Source organism: Phyllostomus discolor, chromosome 12 (assembly GCF_004126475.2).
Source record: "Phyllostomus discolor isolate MPI-MPIP mPhyDis1 chromosome 12, mPhyDis1.pri.v3, whole genome shotgun sequence".
Lineage (NCBI taxonomy): Eukaryota > Metazoa > Chordata > Mammalia > Chiroptera > Phyllostomidae > Phyllostomus > Phyllostomus discolor.
Window position 1 is genome coordinate 39,368,694 of NC_040914.2, and position 27,619 is coordinate 39,396,312.

General features: G+C 53.0%; 1 protein-coding gene across 1 annotated transcript in view; it reads right to left on the reverse strand.

Moving 5' to 3' along the window:
- Window positions 1-26,859, reverse strand: part of ST8SIA2 (ST8 alpha-N-acetyl-neuraminide alpha-2,8-sialyltransferase 2) — a 45,088-nt gene extending 18,229 nt beyond the window's left edge. The window contains exons 1-3 of the mRNA XM_028502360.2: window positions 26,577-26,859; window positions 4,289-4,351; window positions 380-508 (exon numbers count right to left, since the gene is read on the reverse strand). Of these exons, the coding sequence (XP_028358161.1) occupies window positions 380-508; window positions 4,289-4,351; window positions 26,577-26,674 (290 nt within the window). The 5' untranslated portion in view covers window positions 26,675-26,859. The remainder of the gene's footprint in view (window positions 1-379; window positions 509-4,288; window positions 4,352-26,576) is intronic.
- Between the last annotated feature and the right edge of the window lie 760 nt (window positions 26,860-27,619).

Genomic DNA, 27,619 nt, shown 5'->3' on the forward strand with positions numbered 1-27,619 from the left:
CAGTCCTAAGCAGGAGACGTGTCCTTATCCAGGGAAGGAGATGTTTCCCTGGACCTCCTTCCTTGGTCCCCTGGGAGAAGCCACCTGTGGCCTCCACCCCCCAGGCTCTCGCTGCTGCTCACCCAAGAGCCCTGCTCCTTCCAGCCCCTCCAGCTAGGCTCCTGCCACCTGCCACCCCCTCCCCGCCCACCTCCTGGCCGAGCAGGGCCTGCCTAGGGTTTTTATTTCCGATGGACCGTTTACAGACGAAACCTGCCTCAGTGGGAGGTAAACATGTTATTTCTATCCCAACTCCTTTGGGTGACAGAGAGCAGCAATTTACGGGCTTGTCCTGAAGAAGGGCGAGCCTGTCTCCCGTCCTAGAGGTAATCGCCACTACCTGATCCTCAGGGAGAGCGTCTGGTTGTGCCTCCACTTGGCTGAGGCCGGCTGGATGTTGTGTTTAATGCTCTCATTACTTCTGTCAACCACCGCTGGTGATGAGGAGCCATTTATTACAACTTCAGCTCTGGAAGGGGAAAAAAAGGAGGAAGAGGGTAAACATGATCTGTTAGCATGCCAATGACAAGTCTAATAGTTTTGTGTTTGCTGGCGCTCGGATGTAAACTTTGGAAGAGCAAGATTGCAGTTATTACTGGAGAAGGGGAGGACGCCTATTTATCTTCTAGAATGCACAGACTTTCTCCCTAAGGCGTAACCCACGTATATTCTTGGGAACGGGAAGGGGGTGATAAACTGCCTCGCTCCCACCCCACTCCCAGAGTTTCCTCCCAGTGCAGCCTAGCGGCCGTGGTCAGAATAGTAATACTTCTCCAAGTTACTTTTGCAAAACTCCAGGTAGCAGTTGCATTAGCAGCCCGGTGTCATGCTGGTTAACAAACTTAATGGAGAGAAAACAGCAACTTGTATCCTCCCCTGATCCCACCACTCTGTCCTTCATGACTGAGATGCCACTGCAAACACCTGCCCTGTTCGAGGCATCGACGCTGTGTCTCTCCCACTAGACTGTAAGCAGGGGAGCTCCCTCTCATAGCAGGTGCTCAGTAAAAGTGTTTGCTGGATTCAGATTTGAATTCTGTCCGGTGGGGTGGGGTCGGGGGGCTGGATAAGAAGCTAGCAGGCTCTGTACGCCTGAGGCAAATCGTAGTTCTGGGTGTGCACCACCTTTCCACCCAGCTCAGGAACCCGGGGCACTCCAGGCCCCGCCTCCATTCAGAGGCTCGAGATCTGTGCTAGTAGGTTTCTAAGAAACTAGGTTACAATTACATCTCCAAAGGCCGGAGCCGCCTGCCTCTGCCAGCAGCACACAGATGCATGTGGGTCACGCCAGACGCTCCTTTGTCTGTGCTGACAGTGAGCGGGTTCTCCCACTTCCAGCGAGGACTGGATTTGGGATGCCCAGTTCCGGAGCTTTAAAGAATCCCCACCAAGCATCTCCGTCCTTTGCATTTACCTTGGAACGGCCAATTCAAAAAAGATGACAGCTTTTTAATGGGGTCTACACCCAGCGCTCTGTTTTGCTCTTTGCCGGTAGAGAAGAAATTCACTTGGAGGTGCGCATTGTGTGCCTTCTCCCCATTCCTCAGTACTCCTGACTGTTCTGGTTGGTACCCCTTGTCTCGGGTTCAAATAGGGTAACTCTTGCAGAGGTTGAAAAGAGTTTTTGCCTCCTCTCTAGCATGCAGGCTGAGGGAAAGCCTACGGGAGGTACGGAGGACCTGACCCTTTGGAATTTTTGCTGCTTTCTTGAAAGGAAGCAGAGGGTGTAGTGGTAAGATTTCACGAGCTGTGTGACTGTGGGAAAATCACTGCACCTCCCTGAGCCTCAGGGTTCCCGTTTCTAGAAAAAAGGTATAGGTAGAAGCAGAAGATACCCAGCGCTAAGGTTCTCGAGTTCTATATGGACCACCAATCACTGGTACCCACCACTGGCTGCCATCCCATAAGGCTCCGGTGGGAGCTGCTCGTGGCTGCGTTTCTGTGGTAGCGCTGCTTTTGTGTAAGGCCACAGGTAGGAGGGGTGACCCTCGGGGCCACCGATGTAGCTGCTATACCCAAGACCCCAAGCTTCAGCACAGCTGCGTCAGGAGGCGCACGTGATAGAGATGCTGTGGTATTTGTGGTGAGCAGATGTCTGCCTAAGAGGTGAGCTGATAGTCTCATCAGAAACCAGTGACGGGGCCTCTTATGGCTTAATTTGGACTCAGCCTTGGGTGATGCTCCTCGGAAATGAACACATTGGGAGCCCCCAGGAGCGCTCAGTGGGAAGGACGTGCAGAGGTATTCTAGCACGGAGCCTTGCGGGGGCGCCCTGCTCAGAAGCCTGCAGAACTGGCTTCTCCGGGACACAGGCGATGAGGGTAGGGAAAGAGAGAGAAACGTTGGCACAGACAGTGGTCAAATTCCATGTCTCTGTCTACTTCCTAGCAAAACCTGGATGGGCTCCTGCCTAACCATCCACAGTTTTACTGAACTTGAACCCTGGCTCTGTCATTGTCTTGTTGTGGTTCTGGGCAAGTCTCTCTGGACCCCTGTCATCTTATCTGTAAAATCAAGGGGTGGATTTGGGGTGTCCAACCTTTTGGCATCTCCGAGCCACACTGGAAGAAGAGTTGTCTTGGGCCACACAGTAAATACACTGTGACATGTAATCACACACACAAAAATCTCATCGTGTTTTAAGTAACTTTACAGTTTTGCATTGGGCTGCATTCACAGCTGTCCCAGGCCCCGGGTTGGACACCCCTGGTAGATGACCCCAGGGACCACCTCTGTTCACTGGTGGTTTGTGCTCTGTGCTGCACAAACTCGGCTGGATGAGTGAGTTGAGAGAGTCCTCCTCAATGAACGTGCCCTCCTGCCCCTAGCACCCTGCCCACCCCAAGGACACTGGAGTCTCATGTCAGGCTCACGTTTCTCCGCCCGTCTCCTGATGCCATGAGTGCACCCACAGCGACAGGAGTGCACGTCAGCTGCATGCCTTGAACACATCGGGCTGGGCTAGAGCCTTATAGTCACAGGTTCTCATCCTTGAAACACCCCTTGAAAAAGATGTGTCATTATTCCAACTGAATGAGGAAACTGAGGCTTAGAGGGGTAAGATGACTTGTCCAAGGTCCCTGCTAACATGCCCTTGGACCGAATCTAGGTCTGCCCAGCTCCCAAGAAGACTGCAGACCCTGCCCCCAACCCCAAGTGACCACAAGACAAGGGAGATCCTGCTCCCAGGGGCAGGATCTTCCTTTTGAAAAAGGAGGCATGTTTCCACAGTGGGAGAGGGTCACGTGGTATGTCTGCATTTCATCAGGCGTTAAGAGTTCATTCCGAGATCCAGAAGCAATGGTGTCAGGGACAGAGAGGACAGTTTCCTCAGTCAGTCCTCTAGGATCAGGAATGGCCACTGTGGGCAGGTGTCATATGGCCTGGAGACCTAAAAACATCGGAAGGGCAAATCATACACCTTACTCTGAATAACTGGACCTCTCATTCCCAGACTGACCAAAACAGGATATTGAGAAAGTAAAGCAAGCTCTCTGTTTTGAGTAGCGGCCTTCATTTATGTCAAATAACTTGGTATTCTCTTTTTTCCTTCATTGCTCCTTAAGCTTGAGCTTCTAAGACTCCAGGTCAGAGCTTTGGGGCAGTTGTCACTGGACAATGGGGACTCAGAGGCATGGTCCAAGCATAGCCAGGGGCAAGCCTGGATCTGCTGGCTTACAAAGCGTTTGCTCGCTCCCCTGCATCAAGCTGTCCCCTGGCCAAGGACTGTCATGGGAGGGAACAGTCTCAGAACTTAGAAGATGCATTCAAGTTATCAAGCTGACATGGCTGAATCGACTCCCTAGTGTTTTTAAGAGTTCTCAGCAAAGTTTCTGAATGTTTTCTTTCCCATCTTAACATCCTGGACAAGTGATCTACAGTGAAACTGGGTGAAAGCCCTGATTCCATTGAGAGTCTCCATTGCCCAGCAAAAATGCAAGTTACGAATGTGCTCTTTGGTGGCCCGAGTGCTTCAGAGTGGGGTGGACTCTTTCCCAGAAAGTGACTCTTAGCGTCTGAGTTTTCCACTTCTGCAGCCTCCAGACTTGGGGTCACTTAGGCCATTTCATGGACTCCTTTATGGACAGTTCCCCCAAGCCCCCCAAAGTGATTAGGGCGATGCACAGTCAAAGTGAAACAAAACAGATCTCTTTGCTAAGTAAGAAGGGCACCATCCAGCAAAGAGGGGAAGCAGATTAATAGCTGCCTTACAGCAAAAACAAATGAACACAAAATCTAATTTACAAACCTATTAGATTTGCTATGTAAGCTGTTCACAGCCGATCTGATTGTACCTCTGCCTCCAGAATTCCTGCAAGACAAAGGCAATGCATTATTTATAAACCCAGTTCTTCTTTTCAAAGCCCTCTTCCATCATCAGGAGATCCCGCAGCTGGCCTTGCAGAACTGGAGAGGGTGGGTGAGATGTCACTCCAGCCTCTCCGAGATGGCCAACGTCTTGACCCAGCCACAAACGCAAGCGTTTTACAGGGAAGTAGACCTCCCAGATCCTCCCCTGCCTCGCCCGTGAACATTGTCTTAATTCACACCAAGGTTCCCACTTGTGACTTGCATTTGAATCTTGAGACAAAGTCCTTTGGGATTAATTTCCTCCGGTTAATCCCACAGGACGCTGTTTCTTAGCATGTCGCGGCATCTGCTCCCTGCCTTCTCTGGCTTCCACTCATGCGTGAAGATGCTGGCCATCACAGTTTCCCCCAACTCGAGACACCAGAAGTTCAACAAAATGTGATAACACTTTGGCTTTGGGTGGCAAGAGAAGTTAATGTTAAATGGTGTCACCTTGGAGGAGCAGGAGGTGGGTGACTAATGGAGTCCTTTGCTCATTCCTCTGGGGGATGCGTTTGTGAAGTAAAGGCACGCTCCAGCCCTTTCCGGCTCCCCCGTCCCTTCAGTTCTGACGAATTCCATTCTGCAGACCCAGGCTACTGGGCCATGAAGTCTTACCCCTGGGCTAGGGGATGGATGACTCCATCTTACCCTGGTACCTTACCCACTTTGTGCCCTGTGTACTGGCTTTTTAAAAAATTATATATGAGACTAATTATTTTAAGGTAAACTATTTTTTTTCCTACTGATTGTAGGATGTGTGGTTTGAGAATGTATGTTCTGTGGTTTGTGGTTCTTCATACTTTCTTGTTTTTTTTTAAGTTCTACCTAGCCTTTCAGTCAAAGTGTTGATGTACTCCAAAGAAACAGTTAAAATCACTGGGAAAGCTGTGTATTTTAAGGAATAATATGATTTAATGAGAACTCTCAGGGGGAGGTTAATGCCTATTTCCACACTGGTTTTAAGTCTGGATTTTCCTATCGGCCTTCTTCAGCCTTAGCATACTTGTAGATATAATGTGAGTGTGCGTGTAAACACATATACATGCCTTTTCCTGATAGACTTAAATGTCTTTAAACTATTTGGCAACAGGCAATATTCTCCCCTTTCACAGACAGATGACCACACAACAGAAAGGATGCTGTGACATGCCCAGCATCTCGAATTTCATCCCTCCCAGTCTAGTTCTTAATTATACAGAGTCATTGGTTCTTCCCGCTTTCAGTCAATATCTAGTATTTCTTTTCGTCCTTCCCATTTACTCTTGGGACAGCGGAGCTCTTGACTCCTAACTCTGGGTCTGGGAATGACTGGCCAGCCCTGGCTCTGTAACCATAATCCACATGGGCCAGACCCCAGGGGCTTTCCTGGGCATGCTGCTGTCCACATGTCACTGGCCTCTGACGTCCCCTACGCTGACTCCAGCCCTCCAAGTCAGCCCTCCTTGCAGGGAGGGAAGACCTGCGGGGCCAGACATTAAGTCAAGCGCAGTGATTAAGAGTATGATAATAGCCCAAGACTAATGAGAGGTTAATGGAACAAAAAAGGGTCTCCAGAAATGCCGCACATAAGAATTGATACAAGATTTTTATAAATCATTATCAATGGGAGATTCAGTAAATGGTTTGGAGTGGTTGGTTACAATCTGGAGGCAAGTTTTGGGGGATCAGTGGAGTGTTACCCTACTCTAGGCAGCCAAGTAAATTTCAAGGGAACCCATCTGATGTCTCTCAAGTTTCGGTAATTTTTGTAACCCCATTACCCATTGGCTGTCTTTGTTAGTCACCCACACTTATCCACATGACGTTTAAAACGGACTCATCTCTAAAAACTTAAACTAAGCAAACCCATCTGTGAAAACATAGGTTTGGTACCATGATTATGTATACTCATTTGCAAAAAACCACAAAATCATTAAATCACTAACATAAAAATATTTGTGTCAATGGAATACCTAAAATCATCATCTATTATTATCAAGACTACTTATAGCAACCCTCTGGGAAATACTGAATTAAATAATGTTTAAATGATAAAGACATTTCAACTAAAATTATTAATATAGAATATATTGTATAAAATACATGTTAACTATTAATAATATATAAACAATATAAAATTTATAAATAAAAATTTAAGTCATAGAAATTATAACTTAAACTTAAGGAAGGCAACTTATAAGAAATTAGTAAGAGAATGGAAGATAAAGTTTATCAAATCTTTGGTGAGCTATGAAGAATGTATGTGAAGGCTTTTTAAATTCAGAAGCATAAGAAGAAATTGTCATAGAAAATGTAGACGAATTTGACTTTATGGGAACTTAAAACTCTGCTTATACACAGAGAAGCTCAGCCATCCCTGGTCAGTGTCCTTCGTGGGCCTGAGCGGGCTCCCCTGTGTGGACGCTTCTGTCTGCAGCAGTGGAACCAAGGCAGCAGGTCCCTACAGACGGCCACCGATGGTCCTTGGGGTGCCCCTTTCAGATGCAAGCCCGCCCACCTGGAGCCCATACCCCGCCATCTCCTTGACTGGCGTCTCACATCCTGCCCTCCTCCCCCCGGAGCCAGGTCCTAGACAACAAGGGGCAGCCCCTGTGCCTCAGAGCCCACTGAAATTATTCAAACTGGCCAACTCTTCGCCTTCTTACTTGGCCTCACCCTCCCTGCCCATGGAAACCACAGTAGAGGCTCTTGACCACAGCTCCCCGTCCCCATATGCCTCCTGAGCAGCCTGGGGCTTCTCCAGGTGGCCCTGCCGGTGTGGCGTGCCCCCTGCCCTTGTGATGGGGGAACACAACAAACCATCTTCCCAGCAGCAGCAGTCTCCTACTCTGTTGGCCTGACCACACCTAAATAACAATAAAAACTGCATTAAAACCGGGGGTCTTGTTATCCTCTTAGCCTCACACAGCACCTTGCCCACCTGGGGCTCAGTAGATCCGATCTGACGTCAACATTCCACGGGACTTTCCTTGCCGAGTCCTCCCCGCAGTTCGCACGCCATGTCTCTGCACGCCATTCATGCCTGGACCAGACAAAGTTCTACCTCAGACATCCACAGGCTGGGGCAGGCTGTCATTCAAAGACTCTCAGACTGCAGACGTCTGGCTCAAAATGAATCACTTGAAGTGGCGAGGGATTTTTTCCCTAATTAGCTTTTGCCTCCAGTGTTATTAAAACAAGCGTACAGCCCTTGCGATGGGAGAAGGCTGGTACCTGCTTGGTTGAGTGACAGAAGGAGATGATTAAGTGAGAAAAATTTGCTGAAGATAATGCGTTACATGCTGAAGTCACAGGAATGTAGACGCCCAGATCATCCACAGGAGAAAGCACATGGGAAAGCCCTTGGCGTATTATAAAGAACTCTGTGAAACCAGGTATGATAGGTGACCATCCGCGTCACAGCAGCTTGAGCTTCAGAGGCAGCGCGTGGTACTTCCAGTGTGGTGCTTGCACCAAAGTTAGATTTGTTCCCAGTGCCACCCCTGCCCATCACCAACTTGTGTATCTTCCCCAGTTCCACCCCCTCACCTAACTTCTTGCTCATCAGGTCAGGCCTAATAGCTTCATCCTTGTGCTTCACAGTCTCTGAGGCGCCTTTGCCTACACAGCAAGTCTCATCATTGTAGCAAGGCTCTTGAACTGCATGGATGCTGAAACAATGCCGGGCACAGAGCTCTGAAGAGACCTCATAGGTTCCAGCCTTGACAGTGGTGTTTCCATGGCAACTGGGCTTCCATGGGTGCTGTAGGTGCCAACAGGGAGGGCTAAGTCAGCAAGCTCACGGGCATCTCTCTTCGGCCCCCGAGCTGCCCTTGACAACTGCTCAGCTCCTTTCTCTGCCATCCTCTCTTCCTTCGTTTGAAATATTAGCTTGATTTGATTTAGCCATTTGCTTTGATTTCGGCAAACCTGTGCTTATTAATCAGCTTCCATCAGAATACGAAAAGGTGCCAGTTCACCCAAGGTTCTTGCCTCTGCTCAACTTCAGAAAAGTGAGGGTGCAGGGCTTTGATTAGGTTCTAGCCAATTTTGCTGGTCTTTCTATAAAAGTCCTTACAGGCATCTGCACATCAAAATGCAAGTAAACAAGTCACTTGGATGCCAAGCTTTTCCTACCGTATTTATTCCTGATCCTCTCTCATCACGAAACTGTCACCTATACCCAGGGGGGACCAACTAATTTATCATCCCAACCAGAACGCTTTCAGAGTAAATGGAGGCCCCGACCTGAGGACACAAACCTGGGATGTCAGAGTCATGTGGGACCTGTAGACTTCCTGCCCGCTGTCTTAGAAGGGAGACGTACTTTGTATACAAAGGCTTCTGAGAATGCTGCATCCCCATGTCCCGACTGCTCAAAACCCCAGAAACAAAGCAGTTAACACCCAGAGGCAACAGACGCTTGTGCTGTGGGAGCTGGAAACAGTGGGAGCTGCCGGTACAGAAGACTTCTTCTGCAGGGCGTTCACGGCCACAAAACCTCTTCTGAGCCTCCCACCCCATTCTGAAGACCCCGCCCCGGTGTCCTGGTCATACCTGCAGCAGCGGGCAGCTTTACCTAGCACGTGGCTTCAACACCAGCCTCCCACCCCACCGTACCCCAAGACAGGGCCAAGCGTAAGACAGGGTCTATTCATCTCTGTATTGCCATGCCGGCGGCGGTGGGGGGGGGGGGGGGCGCGGGCGCATCTCCTGCACACCAAACATGCTTAGAGAGGCTTGTGAGTGCATAGGTGAGTCAGACGAGCTGAAGGCGCCCGCTTCTGAGCATGGCCCAGCATGAACAGAGGGACACAGCAGCCTCAGCGCCACCACCACTGCCCACCCTGCCTCGCCTGCCAGGTGTGCCCCAGGCCCACTGGCTGTTCCCTCCCCAGAATGTTCTTCCTCCAGACATCCCCATGGCTCACTGCCCCCTCCTTCAAATCTTGCTCAGATGCCACCTTCTCAGAGCGGCCTTCCCTCCCCACTCCCATCTCCTTGTATCTTCTGGTCACCGTGTTCAAGTGTCAAGTGCGCTGCCCGACTCAGCCACTGGAATTGAGCTCCGCGACGGGAGCGTTGTGTCTGTCCTGCGGATGACTGCACCCCTGGGGTTGAGCGCAGTGCCTGGACATTGGAAGGCTTCAGTGAACATTTGCCAGTGGAAGGGTTCTGCCTCCTCCTTTCCTTGGTTACAGCAGAGGAGCCGGCTGTCCTCTGACCGAGCTCAGGATCTCCACCTGAGCTCTGAGTTGCATCCTGTCCTGCATTTGGAGACTCGTGTTCTAGCAGCTGGTTCTTCTCTCTACCATATATGCACAGTTTCCTTGCAGCTGCGTGAGCATTCTGATTCTTATCCTGGACTTTTCTGTCGAGCTCTGTCCTACAGATTTTATACTGTTCATTTAAGCCTCACATAGCCCTCACAGGCAGCAATGGCTATCCATTTCTACGTGAGAAGAAACTGAGACACAGAGAAGGCGACAGGCTTGCCCAGGGCTGCACAGTGAGGAGGGACACCAGCAGGCTGACTGGCTCAGGGGCCCAGTTCCTAATCCATCTGCCCTCTCGCTGGCTCACCCCAACTAGCACTTATAATGTTTGCTTTTCTTATCTTAAATAAACTACCCAATCTTCATTCCATATTTCCTTCAACCACTTCTCTCTCTTCAAAGACCCATGTGTGCTAACTGTCACTCTGCCCTCTCCTAGTGCCACTCCAGTCTGGCTTATGTCCCATCACTCTATCCCGGGAGCTCAAGTATGAACGCCTCGCAGTGGGCATTTCTGCAGAGGAATACGGTGAGGGAGTCCCATTGTATTCGAACCCCGTCAGTGTTTGACAGCAGCAGCCACTTCTGCCTTATTGGCTACGTTAACCCAGGGCCTCCTAGGCCTGACAACAGGGTGGCCCTGGCCAGACCGCCACCCTCTGCAGGCAGTGTGCTACTAGGCAGAGGGGTGATGAAGGATTCCAAGAGGTGGGCTATTTAGAGTCCTCGGGGCGTCTTTAATATTCCTTCTGGCTCAGAAGATCTGTTTATGTTAAGTCACCTCCTTTCAACGCTTCAAATCCCTCCGTGAGTCTTACTGTTCCCCTGGCAGAGGGTGCCCCGAGCTAAAAGCCTCAGTTTATCTGTATATTCATGTCTAAAGAAGATGCAGGTCATAGTTTGCGTGGGGTTGGACCTCCTGGGCCTGCAGAACGCTGGGCCCCGCACCCTGCTCTCCACCCGCCACAAGGAAGGATTCAGTACACAGAAAGGGAGGCCCCAGAGAATTAAGAGGAAGCAAAGGTTGCTCAACAAGCAGTTGTGACGCAGTAGGCGAGCCCATAGGGACAACACTCATGTTAGGTTCCCCACGTGCACCACTCCAATAAGGATAAAATGCGATCAGTCATTAAGAGCTAGGCTCAGGAACAGTTTTATGTGAAAATCCACTTGATTCTCCTGTTTTAGTCCATTTGGGCTGCTAAGACAAATATCACAGACCGGGTGGCTCATGAACCCCAGAAAGTCATTGCTCCCAGTTCCGGAGTCTGGGAGCCCGAACTTAGGGAGCCCAAACTCAGGGAGCCCGCGTGTTAAGTGGGGCTTCCCCTCGTATCCTCGCCTGGCAGTGGGAAGAGGAGCTCCGTGGCGTCTCTTTTATGAGGGTGCCAATCCCATCGCAAGGGCTCCGCCCTCATGACCCAGTCCCTTCTCCAAAGCCCCACCTCCTTCCGCCATCACAGAGGGAGCCAGGGTTCCAGCGTGTGACTGCAGGGGACACAAACATGCAAACCGTAGCGCCTCATTGGCCAGTTAACTTAGTGCCCATTCCTGACAGTCACTGGGGCTCGTGCTGCAGACACAGTCAACCCTGGATGTTGTTCTACCTTTTTGATGCTATTAGAAGTATGCGGCTGCAAAGCTGTAACCCAGAGCTTGGCAGCCCTGAAAACTTCTCATTTCATTCACCTGGCACCACGTGGATGAGTCCGTGGTCTTTAAGGAAGGACAGATACCCACCCACAACTCCTGTGTGCCGTGCTTAGCTCCCGAACGCGCCGCACCAGGACTTGAAAGGCCTCTGCCTTAAGCCAGCCTTTCTTCTCTCTCTTTTGTGCATTTCTTGAGGGACCGAATTCAGACACAGTGTCCCCATTAAGGCAGCCCTTTCCTGAGAAAACCCCTGGAGGGCACCCGGGAAGGGGAAGCCTTTGAAGTTGCTTCTCTTCTGGGTGTTTGATGTGTCTCTTTCCCACCCTGCCCGGTTCTGGATAAATGTCTGCTCTCCCTGCCCAGCAGGGGACAGCCGACAGACAGGTCAGCAGGGCAGGGTGGGGGGACTAGAGTTCTGGCTCATAATGGGCTGTAGGTTGGCCACCCTAGACCTCTCTAGATCTTGATGTCCTTCCCTTGCAGCAGGACCACAGCGAGAAGCCTGGACAGATGGGGGCGTCGGTTGTGGTGGTGGTAGCAGAAGCAGTGGCTGCTGCCCTCCGGGGACAGAGCAAACCATTGCTGCCGGTGGGCGCAGCTGAGCTCTTTGAACAGCTGTCCTTGGGGAGGTTGCGTTCCTCAGTGCTGCCCTTCAGGGAGAAATAAGGAGGGAGGGTGGAGGAAGAGAGACTGTGCTCCCCATGACGGAACCATGATTCCTGCCGCTTCGCTGATGCATTTATTGAGCCAGGCCCCCGAGCTGGCTTTGGTGTCACAGCGGGGACGGAGACAGATCATCTCCACTGTGAAGCTGCGTAAAATCTAAATTTGGAGATAGGAAGCCCTCACAAGAAAGACAGACATCCCAGCAAAGGAACAGAATCACAAACACCAACCCGGGCAATGGTGCTAAGAAGAAAACAGGAGTGGAACAGAGGGTTACAGACAGAGGGTGAGCTCAGGAGTGAGCAGGGGAGAGCTGTTTGGGGGAGAGCCCTGTGTTAGAACCCTCTGTGGGGGGCGCCGGCCTCACAAAAGGCTGTGGGAAGAGCATCAGGCAGAGGGGTCTGTACAGGCCACAGTCCCAAAGGCAAGAAATGGGTTAGTGGATCCCCAATCTTCCCTCGTTTAAACTTCACGACGTTCCTGGGCCCTCATCACTCCAGAAGATGATCTCTGAGCCTTCATCCCTCCTCTACTCTCCCCACCTGCTTATTGGTCCCCCTTTCACCCAAGATTGTGGTTCTGTCACATAACCAACCTCTCCTCCCTTTTCCAGCTAAATCCTTAGACCCTTCCTACAGGTCCCACCCTGATCCCGCCTCTTCCAGAAAATGTCCCTCTGGTCCCCTGTCCTTTGTGAGGACTCCCCGCCTCTTTGGAGCTCTTGGGGTGCAAATCATCCGTATCACTAGCACAGCATCGTCATTTTTGTTCTTACTACATGGCAGGGCTCACACTAAGGACGGGGACTGCCACGGGGCCGATGTGCTGCACACGCCAGACGTTTGTTGGAGATAAGGAATCTCTCTGATACCCGAAGAGAGAAGGCTTCCCAAATCCCCCAACTTAGCTGTGTTTGATGACAGATTTTTCCATACATTACTACACATACCCACGTGCTTTCCTGAAGCCTGGTGTACTGAGCATAGCAGCAACCTGTTGTAACTGAGTGCTTCTCCTGCTGGTGCCGAGAGGCAGGAATGACAATGCCATGGCGTCTATCTTGCAAGTGTATCAAGAGGCTTCATGAGTCGTGAAGATGACTTTGGCAAAGCCTGGCACGGAGCAGGCACTCGGTATGTTAGTTTGCCTTCCTCTTCTTTTTAATGGCCTTTTTTTTTTCTTTTCAGTGTAGAGCAGGTGGTGGATGAAAATAGATCAGCACCTATGTACTGCCCTGCTCTAAAATTTCAGAGCAAGGAATTTAGGGGCAAAGCAAAAGGATTTGCTGTTTCCAGTGAATCTGGGCTCCTCTAAACAGGGAAACGCACTGAGGGTGGTGCCCCGCCGTGATGCCCAGAGTAGTGAGCTAGAGACCTGGCATTCATCTGACCCTCATTGCAGAGGTGGGGCAACGGAGGCCGGAAGGGCTGGAGCTCGTGCATAAGGTCCCAGGTCTGCTGGTGGCAGATTCCCATGACAAGCCCTGATTTCTGAACTCTGACTCCAGACGTGTTTCTCTCCATCCCACAAGAACTGTCTCCCCCACCAGACTGCAAGTTCCTCCAGCACTCTCTCTGTGCTGCCTTCATCTATGCATCTAGTCACCAGCATCTAGCGCAGGGCTTGTGAGCACCTGTGTCTGGCGAAGCAGATGCATTCGCTCACGCAGCTCTGCGGTGACCGCGGATGCTCATGCTAACTGTCACAGAACCTGGGTTCCAGGGGGCTGTCCTGAGGCTTTACTCCAGGGGCCACTGTGAGTGCCTGGTAAGGCTCCACCCGATTGGAAGCAGATGGACTTTTCCAGCACGCTGGCCCCTGGCAGACAGTGCATGCTGGTTATGCCGAAATGCTGCATTCGAGAAACGGTCATTAAGCACTTGCCAGGTGCCGTGCACTGGGTATACAGCGACAAACAGGACGGCAATGGCTCCTTCCCTTATGAGAAACCACCTTGTATAAGATGCAAAAAAAGCTAGAGCAAAAGTAAATATGGCAGCACCAAGTCCAGGCCGGACCACCCTTTCCGGTGGCTAATTTCCACCTATTTCCAAGACAGCAAATAAAAACAACACTGCACAACGGGGCTCTGATGAAGACCCCAAATCCAAGAGTCAATATATTTTACTTTATTTTATCTCAATCGATCTCAGCTCCCGAACGTTCCAGCTTCAAAAGGTAAGATTAAGTGCCATTAAGCCAGCCAGACCAGCACTGATTTAAAAACCCTCCTTGATGCCATAGGATGGAAGAGCTTGCAGGCCCTTATTAATCTCCTTGTTATCAGCTTGATCTCAGCCTGCCAGGAGCCGGCCCAGCTGCTTCCCGATTCCGGCCGCATCCCTCCAGTCCCCTGGCTTCTGTGCGCCAGGCCCCCGAGCCTGTATAGAACCATGCATCACCCTGCTAACAACACCTACTCTATCTGCGGGCCGGTCTCTCTGTGTGGAAGGGGGAAAGGGGGAGTGGCTTCATCTATGACAGGGGTGGGGCTCGGTGGACTTCAACCAGACAACTACGTGGGAGCTCACATAGCCCACCACATTGTCTCTCCTCCTGCCATGGGGAGAGATGCAGTTGGCCCTTGAACAGCACGGGTTTGAACTGTGTGGGGCCACTTATATGCAGATGCTTTTTCAATACTGTAAATGTATTTTCTCTTCCTTACAATTTTCTTAATGACATCCTCTTTTCCCTGGCTTCCTTTGTTGTAAGAATATAGCACATAATACACACAACAGAAAATACATGCTAGCCAACTGCTCATGTCAACTGGAGGCTGTCAGTAGTTGGGTTTGGGGGAGGGGTCGAAAGTCATACTGGGGTTTTCAACTGTGCGGGTGCTTGGTGCCCGTAACCCCCGAGCAGTCCAGGGGTCTACACTGTAGAAACAACTGTAGAACCCAGGTGGCAGGGGCCTTTCTGAGTCCCCGGGAGTTAACGCCCTTCTTCCTGTCCTCCCTCCTTCCCTGCCTTGTTCTCTGAGCCAGCACGTACTGCCTGCCAGGCACCGTGCAAGGAGCTGGAGGGGAAGCCCAGCTCAGGTCTTCAATGGTCCTGACCCTCTTTGGGCTGCTGTCCGGCAGGGAGAAGGGCGCTGAGCGAGAACCAGAAAGTGTGAGGGGCGGTGCAAAGGCAGTGGAGGGTGCCGGGGGGCTGCACAGTGGGTGCTGACCCGGTGTGCTTGCTGCTGGGGCGGGAGAGCCTCCGGGCCTAAATCATCCCGGCCTCTCAGTCGTGCACAGGAGTGTTCGACTGGAGCGTGCTTTGTGTACTGGGTGCCTTCCCGGATACAGTGATAAATTAGATCTGGTCCTTTTTCTGGGAAAGATTAACTGGCTTGCTCTCTCTGGAAGTTTTGCAAGGAGTTGTTGCAGCCCTGCTGCCGTGGGGGCAGGTAATGGCCATGGGGCAGACGGCAGGCTGACACGCTGTCGCTGCCTAGACTTTAGTCACTGTCCTGGCCTGCCTTCATGTGCCTGGTGCCTTTATGGACTTAATATTAAATCTTCTCTAAATCGAGTCACTTAAAAACGTAAACGAATTTATCATAGAAGGAGTCCCAATATCACTAACGTAAATAGAATACCACTATCCCTTGCCCTAAAGAGAAAGTAAAGGCGAAACGAAATAGAATTACGTTCTTGGCTTCCGGCCTGCAGAGGCTGCCTGTGTCCGAAGGGGCAGACCGGTTCTGAAAGGGCCCCTACACTTGCCTTCGCTCGCCCCTAGAGGCCTCCCTCTCAATTCCTCCACTTCTCCATGACTGAGAGTGGGGTTTGGAATGGGACTGCAGGCTGGGCAGGCCACTGAGACCACTCGGGGACCCCGAGAACTCTAGGGAGCTCTTACTGTGTGTGCCAGCTGTGACGTGGGGCCACCGCTTTATAAATGATCACAGAGGGGTGCTCTGCTGACCAGCTCCCCTGGAAATTGCTATCCTGTGTTCCAGCCCTGGGTCTGGGGTGTTTCTTGTGCAGACACGTGGCAGCCTCCTTAAACTTTAATACCTCGCTCAGGATGTCTCCTTGCCTCACCTCCTGCCTCGGGCCTCGTTTGGGAGAAAAGCAGTTCAGTCCCAGGGCTGAATCCCAGCCCCTGGGAAATGGTGGCTAGACCTTTACAAAGCTCAATTCTTTTCTCTGTATTTATTAAGAGGTTACTTCACCTGAGTCTCAATTTGCTTGTCCATAAAGTGGGTTTTGTAGGGGTTTTATTAAAAAGGTGTGAAATAATATGTGGAAAACTCCTGGTATACACATGGACATTCAGCACGTGACTATAATAATAATTATTATTACTTTTTCCGACATCCATTTGAGGGTCGCTGTGGGCCGACTCTGTAATGGGCATCAGGGCTCCGGTATCGGGAGGGCACAAATTACCTGGGCTCTTATTATGATGCAGAGTCAACTTCCTTAGGTCTGGGTCTGAGATGAGGCCTCAATGTTGCATTTCTGCCAAAACTCCAGAGGATGCCCATGCTGCTGGTCCAAGGGTCACACTCTGAGTGACAGGACTCTAGCCCAGTGGTCCCCCCCAGCGCGGTCCTCAGAAGTACCGAAGGCATCGGCATCACCTGCAAACTGGTGATGCAGAGGCTCAGACCGCTGCACCCAGGCCTGCTCAGTCTGAACCTCGGGGCGGGGCCCGCATGGTCTCAGCAACCTCAGACAGTGCTGAGCCCCTGCTCATGCCCATCCTGCCCCTGGAATCCGCAGCATGTGCTCCCCCTGTTCTCTTCTGGGAACCGAGTGGCATGAGCCTAAAAGGAAAGAGATGGGTAGCTCAGCATTTTCCAGCCGAGCAGGAGCCCAATCTTGAGATCGGCATTTTGGGACCCTCCTCTCTTTTTAGATTCACTCTTGAACCAAACACTAAGGGAGGCAGGTGGTAAGGAAAGGGGTGGCGAGGAACCTGGATCTTGGAGGGAGGGGTGCTCTGGGCTGTCTGTGCCCTTGGCCTCCAGCCTCCCTCCCCCGTGCCTCTGGTCCCTGCTGCTCCGTGCCTTCCACCCGTGCGGTTCAGGCTTTCATGAGACCCACGGGCCCCTCCACCAAATGTGGACAGGCCAGCGGGCCAACAGCATGTGCAGAGTACCCACAGAACAGTACAGATGTGCATGTTCCACGGTCCTAACTCCCAGGTGCTGGCTACTTGAGCCACTTCCAGAAAGTGTGTCCAAACATACTCGTAACAAAAAATGGTTATTATTTGTGTAATTCTAGTTTGTGTCCTTTCCTCCCCCCACTCCCTCCCCACCATGCCTCTTTGTACTGTTCTCTTTGTTGAACACATGTTGTTTTGTTAAAACCAAAATTACACTCTTAGATCAATGTGTCTTGAGCCAGGCACTGTTCATATTGATTAGGGTACAGTTGAGGCATTATCCAGACTTTAAATACAGTCAATTCCCAAACTTCTGGAACCTCAGAGGTGCAGTGGGAGGAGCCTCGAAGCTTACAGGAGAAGAGCAAAGGAAAGTCACCCACGCTATCAATTTACCGAGTCGCTTTCTCCGGATATCTTATGTCTCCTCCTTTCATTATTTAAGCAATGCTGGCATTTACTGAGAAAGGTGTGAATGAATCCCGGTTATCATTCCTCCGAGCACAGCCAGTATTCTTCTTCTTGAAACTGGAGATGGGGAAACCTTATAACAAGCGCCCACAGCTCCCTGGGCTGCGTCCAAGTGAGGCCGCCCCTTCCTCGGCATCCACTGAGATGTGGTTCTCCAGGGCAATGGCCACCACTGTGTTTGGGAGGCTCCTCTGACCTGCCGTGAGTCTTCCCTGTAGTCGCAGATGTGTCCAGCATCCCTTCACAAACTCTCTGCGTGGTCCAGAAAACAGGACTGAGAGTGTGGCGGGCCCAGGGCAGCGGGAGGAACGGGAGCAGGCAGCCAGTGACTTGAGTGCACGGAAGTCGCTAAGAGTACCATGAGCTGTGGCGTCAGGCAAACCAGGTGAAATCCGAGCTCCTTGTTTCCTAGCTGTGTGATCTCAGCAAGTCCTGGACCCTCTCTGAGCCTGTGTTTCCTCGTCTGCAGATGGGCAGACAGGGTGCTGATGGGGGTTAAGCAAGTGACCCAGGTGGCCCTCAGCTGAACGGTGGACGTGGCGTCAACCCTGGGAAATGGGGCTCACTGTGCCGGTACAGCCTCCCTGGAGACGCTGTCCCCTCCCTGACCGCGTCCTTCCTCCTTGGCCAGGCTCTGCCAGGCCCGAACAAGCTGACTGCACTGGTCCCAGAAGAAAATCCCTCCAGGAGTTAATCATTTGTGTTGTCTCTCTCTTCCTTCAGTGTGTCTCTCTCTCCCTCTCTGCTAACGAGATGGTCACACGAACACCGTGCTCCAGTGCCGTTCTAATGAGACTCAGTGGGGGCAGGAAGGCGGCTGGAGGAGAAGGCAAGAGAGAAGGCGCAGTGTGTGTGTGGTGGGGACCCTGTTCCACGACAAGGTGGTCCGGAGCTGACAGCCCTCAGCTGTACCTCTCTTTCGGGGCTGCCGTGTTCCATCACAGCCCTGGCTGTAGCTCACGGTCCCCGTAGGTCTCTTCCAGGGTTGCTGCTTCCAGGTCTCTCCCCCAGACCTTCCTGCTTCCCAGCTTCATCCTTTGGAAATCTGAGCATGCATTGTTTTCCCCACTGGATGTCATTTAGCACATCATTTTTGAACAGTTCTTCTTGTTCTCTGGGGCCTGGGTTCAAACCCCAGCACTGCAACTTACTAGCTGTGTGACTTTGGCTGAGTCACTTAACTGCTCTGGGTCGTAGCTTCCTCATCTGTAAATTGGAGATAATAACTCAGACCTCGTGGGGTTGTTGGGAAGATGAACAGGCTTATTTAGGATATCATCTGGCACACAGCAGGCATGCCAAAAAAAATGACTGTTGTAATTCTCTGCTGACATCAGCCTCCACAGGGAAAAGATGTGTGAGGTGCTCTTCCAAGAGAAAGTCGGAGCCAGACAATTAGATTTCAGGGGCCAGTAATACTTCCGGAAAATTGGGGTTGGGGAGTCACAGGTTAACCAACCTCTTCAGCTAAGGGAGACCATCACAGATGGTATCTATCTTCACCCTCTTTCAGGAAAGAAAGAGTATCAATGCCCAGAAGAAAAAAAAGAACATCATCTCAGAATACAGAATAGTTAGTTCTCAGGAGATGACAGCTGGCAACTTGAAACTGACATAATTGCCACTGCCTGCCTGCACTGTGCTTTTTAATTTTCCTTCTTTTTCCTTGGGGATCACCCCCTATCTGCAGATCAGCCTTTGGGAGCCCCCGACCTAAGGGTCATTTCTGAGAGGCTAGATGAGGATGAGAAATTGTAGCCCCGAGCCTCAAAAAGGGACCAGGGAGCAGAGCCGAGCACGTCCGTATCCTTCCAATAATAACAAAGAAAAGTGCTCGGGAAACTCTCCGACAGCGAGAGCTTCATTTTCACAGAGCAATTCCGGAGCTCAAACACACCCACAAGCAAGGCAGGAGCTGAATTTCCGAGAGCAGCGAGGGAGTCGAGATTCCCCGCATAGGCATGTGGGGCGGGGCCGTGCCTGCTGACCTACAACACAGATGTATGTCTGGTCGGGGATGCTGCGCTCTCCCCAGCTGGAGCAGTCCCCCCTGTCTCCGCGGTGGAGTCTGTGGCAGCTGACTCTGAGACAGCGCTGGGACAAACAGGTCCCGTCAGGACACTAGGCAGCTTCCTAGCCTAGTGACGAATTGCAGGCGACTGGGGAGAATTTAAAACCATCCCAGCTGCCACCCAGGAGAGTGACTAATCCCAACACTTAAGGACAAGCCCCAGACCGGCCATCATTCAGACACAGGGGATGCTTTCCCCGGGCACAGATGGCACCTAAGTGTCTCACCCCGGGGCTTCTCCGGGGGTGATGCGTCTGTCTCCTGATGCACCGCCCCCCTTGTTGTTCGTGTCCCTCCTCCCACCCCACCCTGGTATTTTCACTGGTCTTTCCACCTGTCTGTCTAGCTCACTTTTGCTGAGACAGCTGAGAGGTACGAGGCTCCTCAGCTTACACGGGGCTACACAGCTACCACAGGTCTCGGCCGAGCCATCCTCGTCCCCTGGTTTGACTATTGTTTGAAAATCAAAACACAGCTCACAGGTGCTTAATAAAGAAAATCTCTGAGCTGACACACACAGACCTGGCCTCGAGTTTCTTATTCCTTCAATGTCTCAGGCATATGACATCCAGCATCCTTCCTGGGGAGCGGCTCTTGCAAGGAAACAACTGGCCCTAAGTTAAGTCTGCTCTTAAGGCTCATAAGGAAGCCAGCCAGATGATAAAGATGGACAGAGCGGGCACTTTGTCTCCAGGCAGAAGGAGGGCGTGGCTGGGGACAGGGGTTGGACTAGAAGGGACTCCTGGAGAATGAAGAGCTGGACAGAATTCGAGGCAGGCTTCCACATCTGCTTATCAACTGAACTGGTGGTGGGAAATACAGCCCTGGGTCCTCCTCTTTCACAAACTAGAAAGGGCCTTTCATTTCCATCAGCGTGCTCCCCAGCGTTCTGGGGCAGTGACAATGCCCTTAACTGGGCCGTGCCCACCTTGTTGGAAAAGCAGGGGGCTCTCTGTGAAAGTGCAGGGTGTTTGATTGTTATTAGGATAGTCTCTACCTTTGGGGACAGAGGATGAATGCTTTTTTAAAAAAAAAGATTTTATTTATGTATTTTTAGACAGAGGGGAAGAAGGGAAGGAGAAAGAGGGAGAGAAACATCAATGTATGGTTGCCTCTCACGCACCCCCTACTGGGGTCCCAGCCTGCAACCTAAGTATGTGCCCTGACTGGGAATCGAACTGGTAACCCTTTGGTTCGCAGGCTGGCACTCAATCCACTGAGCCACACCAGCCAGGGCTGAATGCTTATTTTTTGTCATGTCCTAGGCTAGAGTTCATTCAAAAAATATTTTATGGGCTTCATTTAATAAACCATATACTTATCACCAGGGGCAGGAGATAAGGAAGAGTTAAAACGTAACTGTTGAGTCCATCTCAACAGCGAAGGATATACACAGTAAGAGGGGCTACCCGAGGCTGTCGGAGGAGGGTCTGAGGTCTGAGAATGCTTGGCAAAGAGGGTGGTACCAGTCCTTAGCCTGATAGGAGGAGTCAGGGGAGAGAAAGATAAGCAGGAGTGGGAGTCTGGAAAGGATGGTATGTGTGAGGAGATTGTTCCCAAAAGGAGGAAGACATGTGCAAAGGCACTGAGGCATGAAGGCACAGTGCATCATGGGAACGGAGAGCAATGTAGAATGGCGGGAGCCAAGGACGATGAAGAGGGAGGCCAGGGCCGGGTTATGTATTACCTTGTTCACTGTGCTAAAAGCAATGGGAGCCTTTATAAAATCCCACTCTCTCTGAGAAGTGCTTATAATTTGCAGTTTAGAATATCCTCAGTTTGCAAAACCTAAACAATTTTAAAACCTAGCAACCCTACTTTATCACAGGAGAGAGACCCTGAGTGGTGAATTGGTTTCTAAGATGAATGTGTATTTACTATTTAAATTTGACGCTAGGAACCACTGGCAACAAGGACTTGGAACAAGTGAGTTAAACGCCAGCGTCTTTTTCTTTCCTATTTTATTCTCCAATGATGTTTATACTTGAGCGAAGCATCCAGGATTGAAGAGAAGAATGGATTTCAGAAAATAAGAAGTTGCATTGTCTCTTGCAAATACATGTGCTTCTTAGAGAGTGCCCGGCTGCAACTGCTCAAAGAAAAGGTCATTTTCTTTCACATCTACCTGGACTCACCCACTGAGGGTGCACCTCACCTCACCCTCAGCTGATGGCAGTGGCTGCTGCTGGCTCAGGGATCTGGTCTCCACTGACAATCACAGCTAGCCCCTCATTACTTTCCTAGATAGGGCTCGAGGTCTGGCTGGTGGGCACCGGGACTCCTGGGCATGGTATACTGGACAACATTGGTTCTGATCAGTTGGATGTCCATTCAACAGGTCGGTGTGCAAGAGGGACCAGTTTTCAAATACCTTTACGCTCACCCTCGGCCCAGACCCCCAGATGCCTAGTCAAGGGGCATGTGGAAGTGGGGAAGGTGCATCCCATTGCATCAGGTTTGCAGTGGGATAGGAGTTTCCCTGCCCGTGCAGCCTAAGGGCACACCTGTGAGCCTGAGCTGCTTATACCCACGGCAGGCGGGCGTGTCTGGAAAGGCAGGGGGTAGTGCCATTCTGTCCTGTGGCAACACGCTGACCTTGACTGGGCCAGAGGACACTTTGGGAAGGTGAGTTCGAGCTCCTCTCCAGCCCTCTTTATTCGCCTTCCCTCTTTCTGCAGGGAAACTGCTGAGGCGAACTCTGAGCCTCGGAAGCAAACTTCTGAGGTGTGCGCTCCGAAAACTCTGGGCCTTTGGAAGAACCCTGGAGAAGGAGTTAGGAAGGCTGGTTCTGAGATCTAGTTCGTAATATTACCACGGCAGGAAAAGGATTCAGAGGACGAGCCAGGCCAGCATGGCGGTCAAGAGCACGGCTTTGGCTTCTTCTACAACTGAGGCTACTTGCTTAATGCCTAGCAATTTGCACAACGTCTCTGAGCCTCAGTTTCCTCACTGATAACCCTAACATGGCTATAGCACTTTGCTTAGTGAGGCTGGTGAGGAATGAGTGAACTTAAGCAGTTAAGCAGTTAGCACAGTGCCTGGCATTCAGAGCTCAAAAAAGAGTCACTTTCAATGTCACTGGCAGGGGACCATTAAGAGGCCAGGAGGATGACATGTGCTAAATGCCCATAGGGCCTTTGAAATAGCTCTTGGCTCATAGCAAGTGCTCAATAAATCAATGAATGATAACAACCGTCATCATCTTTATCTTCACCATTTTCTCGGTTACTTTATTATTACTAGTTACCTCCTCCTTAACCAGAGTTCTATAAACTCTTACACAATTAGAGGAGCTCATCTGTGGACTCGGGTGTTGGGTCACAGAGGAGACCTGTGCAGGCCTGTCCCGTCCTTAACCAGAGGGCGTTGCTTCTCGAGGTGGAATTTACCCTGATTGTAGAGAGAGAGGAGGTGTCTTAAGGGAGCCCCGGACTCCCGTCCCATCCTAAGGCTCCGGGAGTCTCAGCCTTGCCCAAGGACAGTGTGCGCCCACCCCTGGGGCAGACCTGGGGAGGACATTCACCCACCAGATGTTCCTGAGTGCCTTCTGACTGACGGGGTCTGGGGACACATGGCGGGCAAGACAGGCATGCCTGCACCCCGCTCTTGGAGGTCACTCTCAAAACTAAAGCCCGAGGGACAATCAGGAAAAGACTTTAGCTTATGACTTCGCCCCACTGACTCTAAAATTGGGGGCGCTGCACAGGTTAGCTAATCAGGGGTGGTTTTTCCAAAGCTGCGCCCAACCCCAATTTGCTTGGGTGCTTTGCACAGAACCCATCTTTCTAAATTCCCTCTCTCATTCAGCCCCAAGGAAGTATTCCCACAAGCAAGTGAATTAGAAATGTAACATTTAAATTTTTTTTTCTTTTTTTTTTAAATTGAATTGATTGGGGGTGACATGGGTTAGCAAAATTATATAGACCTCAGATGTACAGTTCTACATCACATCATCTGTACACTGTACTGTGTGTTCACCACCCAAGTCAAGTCTCCCCCCATTACCATTTACCACCCCCCTCACCCTCTTCCACCTCCCCCCACCCCTTCCCTCTGGCCATCACCATGCTGTTGTCTGGGTAGAGACGTAAATCTGAAAACCATCCCCGGGGAAAGGAGATGTGTGTCTCGGGAAGACCCCTGCGAAGAGAGCCCTGACCCTCCCAACACTGTCCACAGTTCCTAGGGTGGCGCACGACCTCTGAGGCCCCCGCGGCCACGGCCCCGTCTTCTCAGAAAGGGAACCGAGAGACTAAGGGAAGTGCCTCTCAGTTTTATCCCTCCAGACAATACGGGTGCAATTCTTCTCCCCTCTTTCATTTCTCAATGCCTTCATCCCTAAAAAATTTGCTCCAGAAAGAGGTTCCTTCCTTCTTTTCTAACAGAGCACAGGGTCCCGCTGCTCATTGTCCTCCGGAAACAGCTTCCCTTTCATACACTCACTGCTATCTCCCGGGAACCGACCGAGGCAGGTCACCCGCAATCCTCCGCAGCGCGGGGTGCGGTCAAGTTGGGGAGGGGTGGGCGGGGCTGGCACCGTGGCACCGTGGCACCGTGGTCTTCGGTATGGCTCAAGGCCTCCCGGAGAGGCACATGGTGCGGAGGGCAGAGCGGGCACCCCTCGCTGCCCCTCTGCCAGGGCACTTATCACACAGAGCCCCCCCTCTGGCTGCTCGAAGTTGGGGCGGTTACAAGATTTCAATAAGCAGAAAAGGGGCTGTTGGGGGTTCCTGTCCTCTGTCCCTTATCCTTCCTGCCCCAGACCTGGCGGCTCCCAGATATGCCTGCACTCCTCTGAGTTCAACATGTGGGGGACAGACTTAGGGTGCCGGGGGAGGTGGGTGTCTCCAGTTGTGATCGGTTAAGTTAGGGGTCAGCCTCCGGACAGGGGCCCCAGAACAAAGGACAAGGCCACAGCAGACAACACATTTGACTGGTGTGACAATTTTCCCAAGGCTCGGCCCAGGCAGGGATCCCCCCCGTGAAAAAGGTCCCAGGGGCACTCCCATGGCACACGAGCCCTGGGTTTTAGATGTACATGTAACTGCCCTTCTTACCTAAGGCCTTGGGGCGAGACCTAGGCTGCCCTGTTGGAACAGCCTAGTGTGGGGAGTGGGGGCTTTACCAGGCGTTCGGCAGGAAGGCACAGCGTTCTGTGCAGAGTGATCTCCTGGTTGCATTTCAGAAATGAGAAGTCCCTGGCGCGTAGAAGGTATCTGGTGAAAGTTCAGTGAGTGGACGAGCAGGGGACGGCTGTATGAGCACACAGCCCGTAAGATGTTCTGTCACAACAATGGGCAGCGGCTGGTCCCTCCCTCTCACTGTCAAGGTCAGCGAGTGGTCTGGGCCAGGCACAGCCCGTATCTGGGAGAAGAGGGGGTGGAGGGTCTAGAGGAAGGCCCACCCCACAGGACGTCCATCTTCAGAAACTCGGCCAGCCCGTTTCCTCCCCTACCCACGTTTCTGAGTTGAACGGCTACAGAGAGCTGTTCTCCATCTCCGTGTGGGAGCTGGTGGCACACCGTGTATTAACTGAACAGTATTTGGGAAAGTTGTGGGAGCCCTTGGGGGAAGTCGAGGGTGATGAGGAGAAAGAAGCCGAGAGAGAAAAGGATTCTTGAAGTGCAGTCGAGTTCCGAGAAGGGATTCTGGGGGTTGCACAGATGGGGAAGGAGGAGAGAGCCCTGAGGGCCTGGCCATCTGGGCCTAGGACTGGCCCTTTCCCTTTCGAGGAAACTGTCAACATAGGGGCCTTCCACTAGCGCTGACATGATGAAATAACAAATCCGGACAAAGGAGGGGCACACGGGCGCGGGACTCGCATGGGGCGCCTGGCTTGGCACTAGCCGCCTGAAGGAAGGGGCATTCTCTCTGCTCGGAAACCTCACCACCTTCGTGCCCAGGGTCAGGGAGCTCTCCTCTGGGCCACTCAGAGTCTTCTCTGCCTCCCCACCAGCGCACTGTGGGTTGGAGGCTTTGTATGGCGCGGAAGCGAAGAGGGGCCGGTCCCCGCGTGCGGGAGGCAGCTTGGCGAGGCGCGAGTCTCAGCCTCGGGGACCCACAGCGGGGGCGCCCCATGCTGCAAGTGTGCGCTCCTGGAAGTCCCGCGCTGGGGCTCACGGCCCCGCCCCACCTCCGGAGAGATCCGGAGAAAAGCTAGGGCAAGACCGTGCGCCAGGGGGCCCCGAAGACCACCGGGAGGCGGTACAGACTTTCCAGAAAGGTCTCCGTCTCTGCGCGGAGAGCGCACGGGAACTCGGGGGTGCAGGGGGCGCCGTGGGGTTAGCTGAGCGTCCAAAGCCAGGCGAGGGCGGGGAGGTCTCAGCCCAGCCCCGCGCACTCCACCTCTAAGCAATTTCAGCACGTGCCCCACCGCTGGGCTCCCTGGTCGGCGAGAGGGAGAGGCGCGTGTGCCTGTCCGTGCGTACTGGGGACACTCCCCTTCCCGGGAGTCGGTGCCGAGCCCCCGCCCTCCGCTTTGGCGGGGAATCCCCTCCCCCAGCATAGAGATCCCCGCGTCCCCTGCCCACTTTGCCAAGGCGAGAAAGCGGCCGAGCCGGAGACAAAGAAACTCCTGCCTCCTCCACTCTCGGCCCCTCCGCCCGCCCCAGACACTCCCCCGCGCCCTCCCTCGACCCTGGCGACGTCGCGCGCGTGGACTCTCCGGGGAAGGGGGGGAGGGTGGCAGGGTGGGCGAGTCTGCTCCCTGATGCGGGCCAGCTGGAGGCTGCCCGTGCTCCCTGCCCGGGGACACCCCATGGCAGCCGCGCCCCCACCCGCCGCTCATCAAACAGTCCCGGGTCCACGGTACCGCCACCACCGACCGAGACGGTACTCCTACCTCTCCAGCAGAGCGATAGGGGGGCGCAGCGAGCACAAAGCCGGTGGGGAGGGCGGAGAGTACCCGGGAGGGAGCGATCCCGCCAGGGCTTGGCATGGGCCCGGGCGCTGCTATTTACCCGATTTCTTCTTCGATCTCCGAGATGTCTGCGAAGATGAGGAAGACCACGAGCAGCGTGAGGGCAGCCAGCATCCAGCTCCGGAATTGCAGCTGCATGGTGGCTTCGCGCCCACCGGGACTCGTGCGGGCTGGAGCGCGGAGCGGGCTGGAGGGCGCAGCGGCAAGCGCCGGAGCCTCCGTGCGCGGTGCGCAGCGGGGCAGACACCCTGCGCTCCCGGCGAGTCCGGGCCGGTGGCGGCGACAGCGGCAGACAGGGGCTGCTCAGGCGCCGCGAGCCCGCTCTCTCTCTCTCTCTCTTGGCTCCCGCCCGCCCCTCCTCTCCCTCCCCTCCCCTCTCCTCCCTTTCCCCGCCCTGCGTGGGGCTCCGCGCGCGCAGTTTGACAGCTTTGCTCCGTGCTTCTGCTCGCCTCCTCCCACCCCAGTCAACTCCAATGTCCAGCCGCCCGCCTTTGGCTGGCTTCTTTCAGGTCCCGAGGGCGCTGGACGTGGCCGGAGCCTGCCACTCCGCGCCGAGGGAGGCTGAGCTTAGGGCTCCGCGTGCCGCCGGTGCCGAGCTGAGCCCGGGGAAGAGCGCTCACCGCCTGCGTACCCCACCGGCTGGCAGACGCCCTCCCTCGCCCGTTCTTTGTCCAGCGCCTCTGGTTTCTCGAAAAGTTTTCCCGACACAAAGACCCACACCTGGGGACAGCTCCCAGCGAGCAGCGAGAAGGCGGTTTCAGCCAGCCAGATGTTTCAGCAGTTGACGGATTAGGAGGGGAGGTGGGGGGAGGGGAGAGGGAAGAGGAAATATACGGGACAGGCCAACTTCGGTAGGGATGTTGATTGCAGTTTGTGGGCGAGGTGCTGAGCCCCAAGAACCGACCCTCCCCCTAGCTGGTCGGTCACCTCATTCTCCACTGAGAGACCCAGAGCGGGTTCTGAGAGGCTCCGCGCGCTGCCTGAGGTCACACAGTCGTGGCTGGAACCCAGGGCATATGTGCTGGTGGAGTGGCGGCAATGCCCACACAATGGCAGCCTCAGCGCCCGCCCCTCCATAGCCCT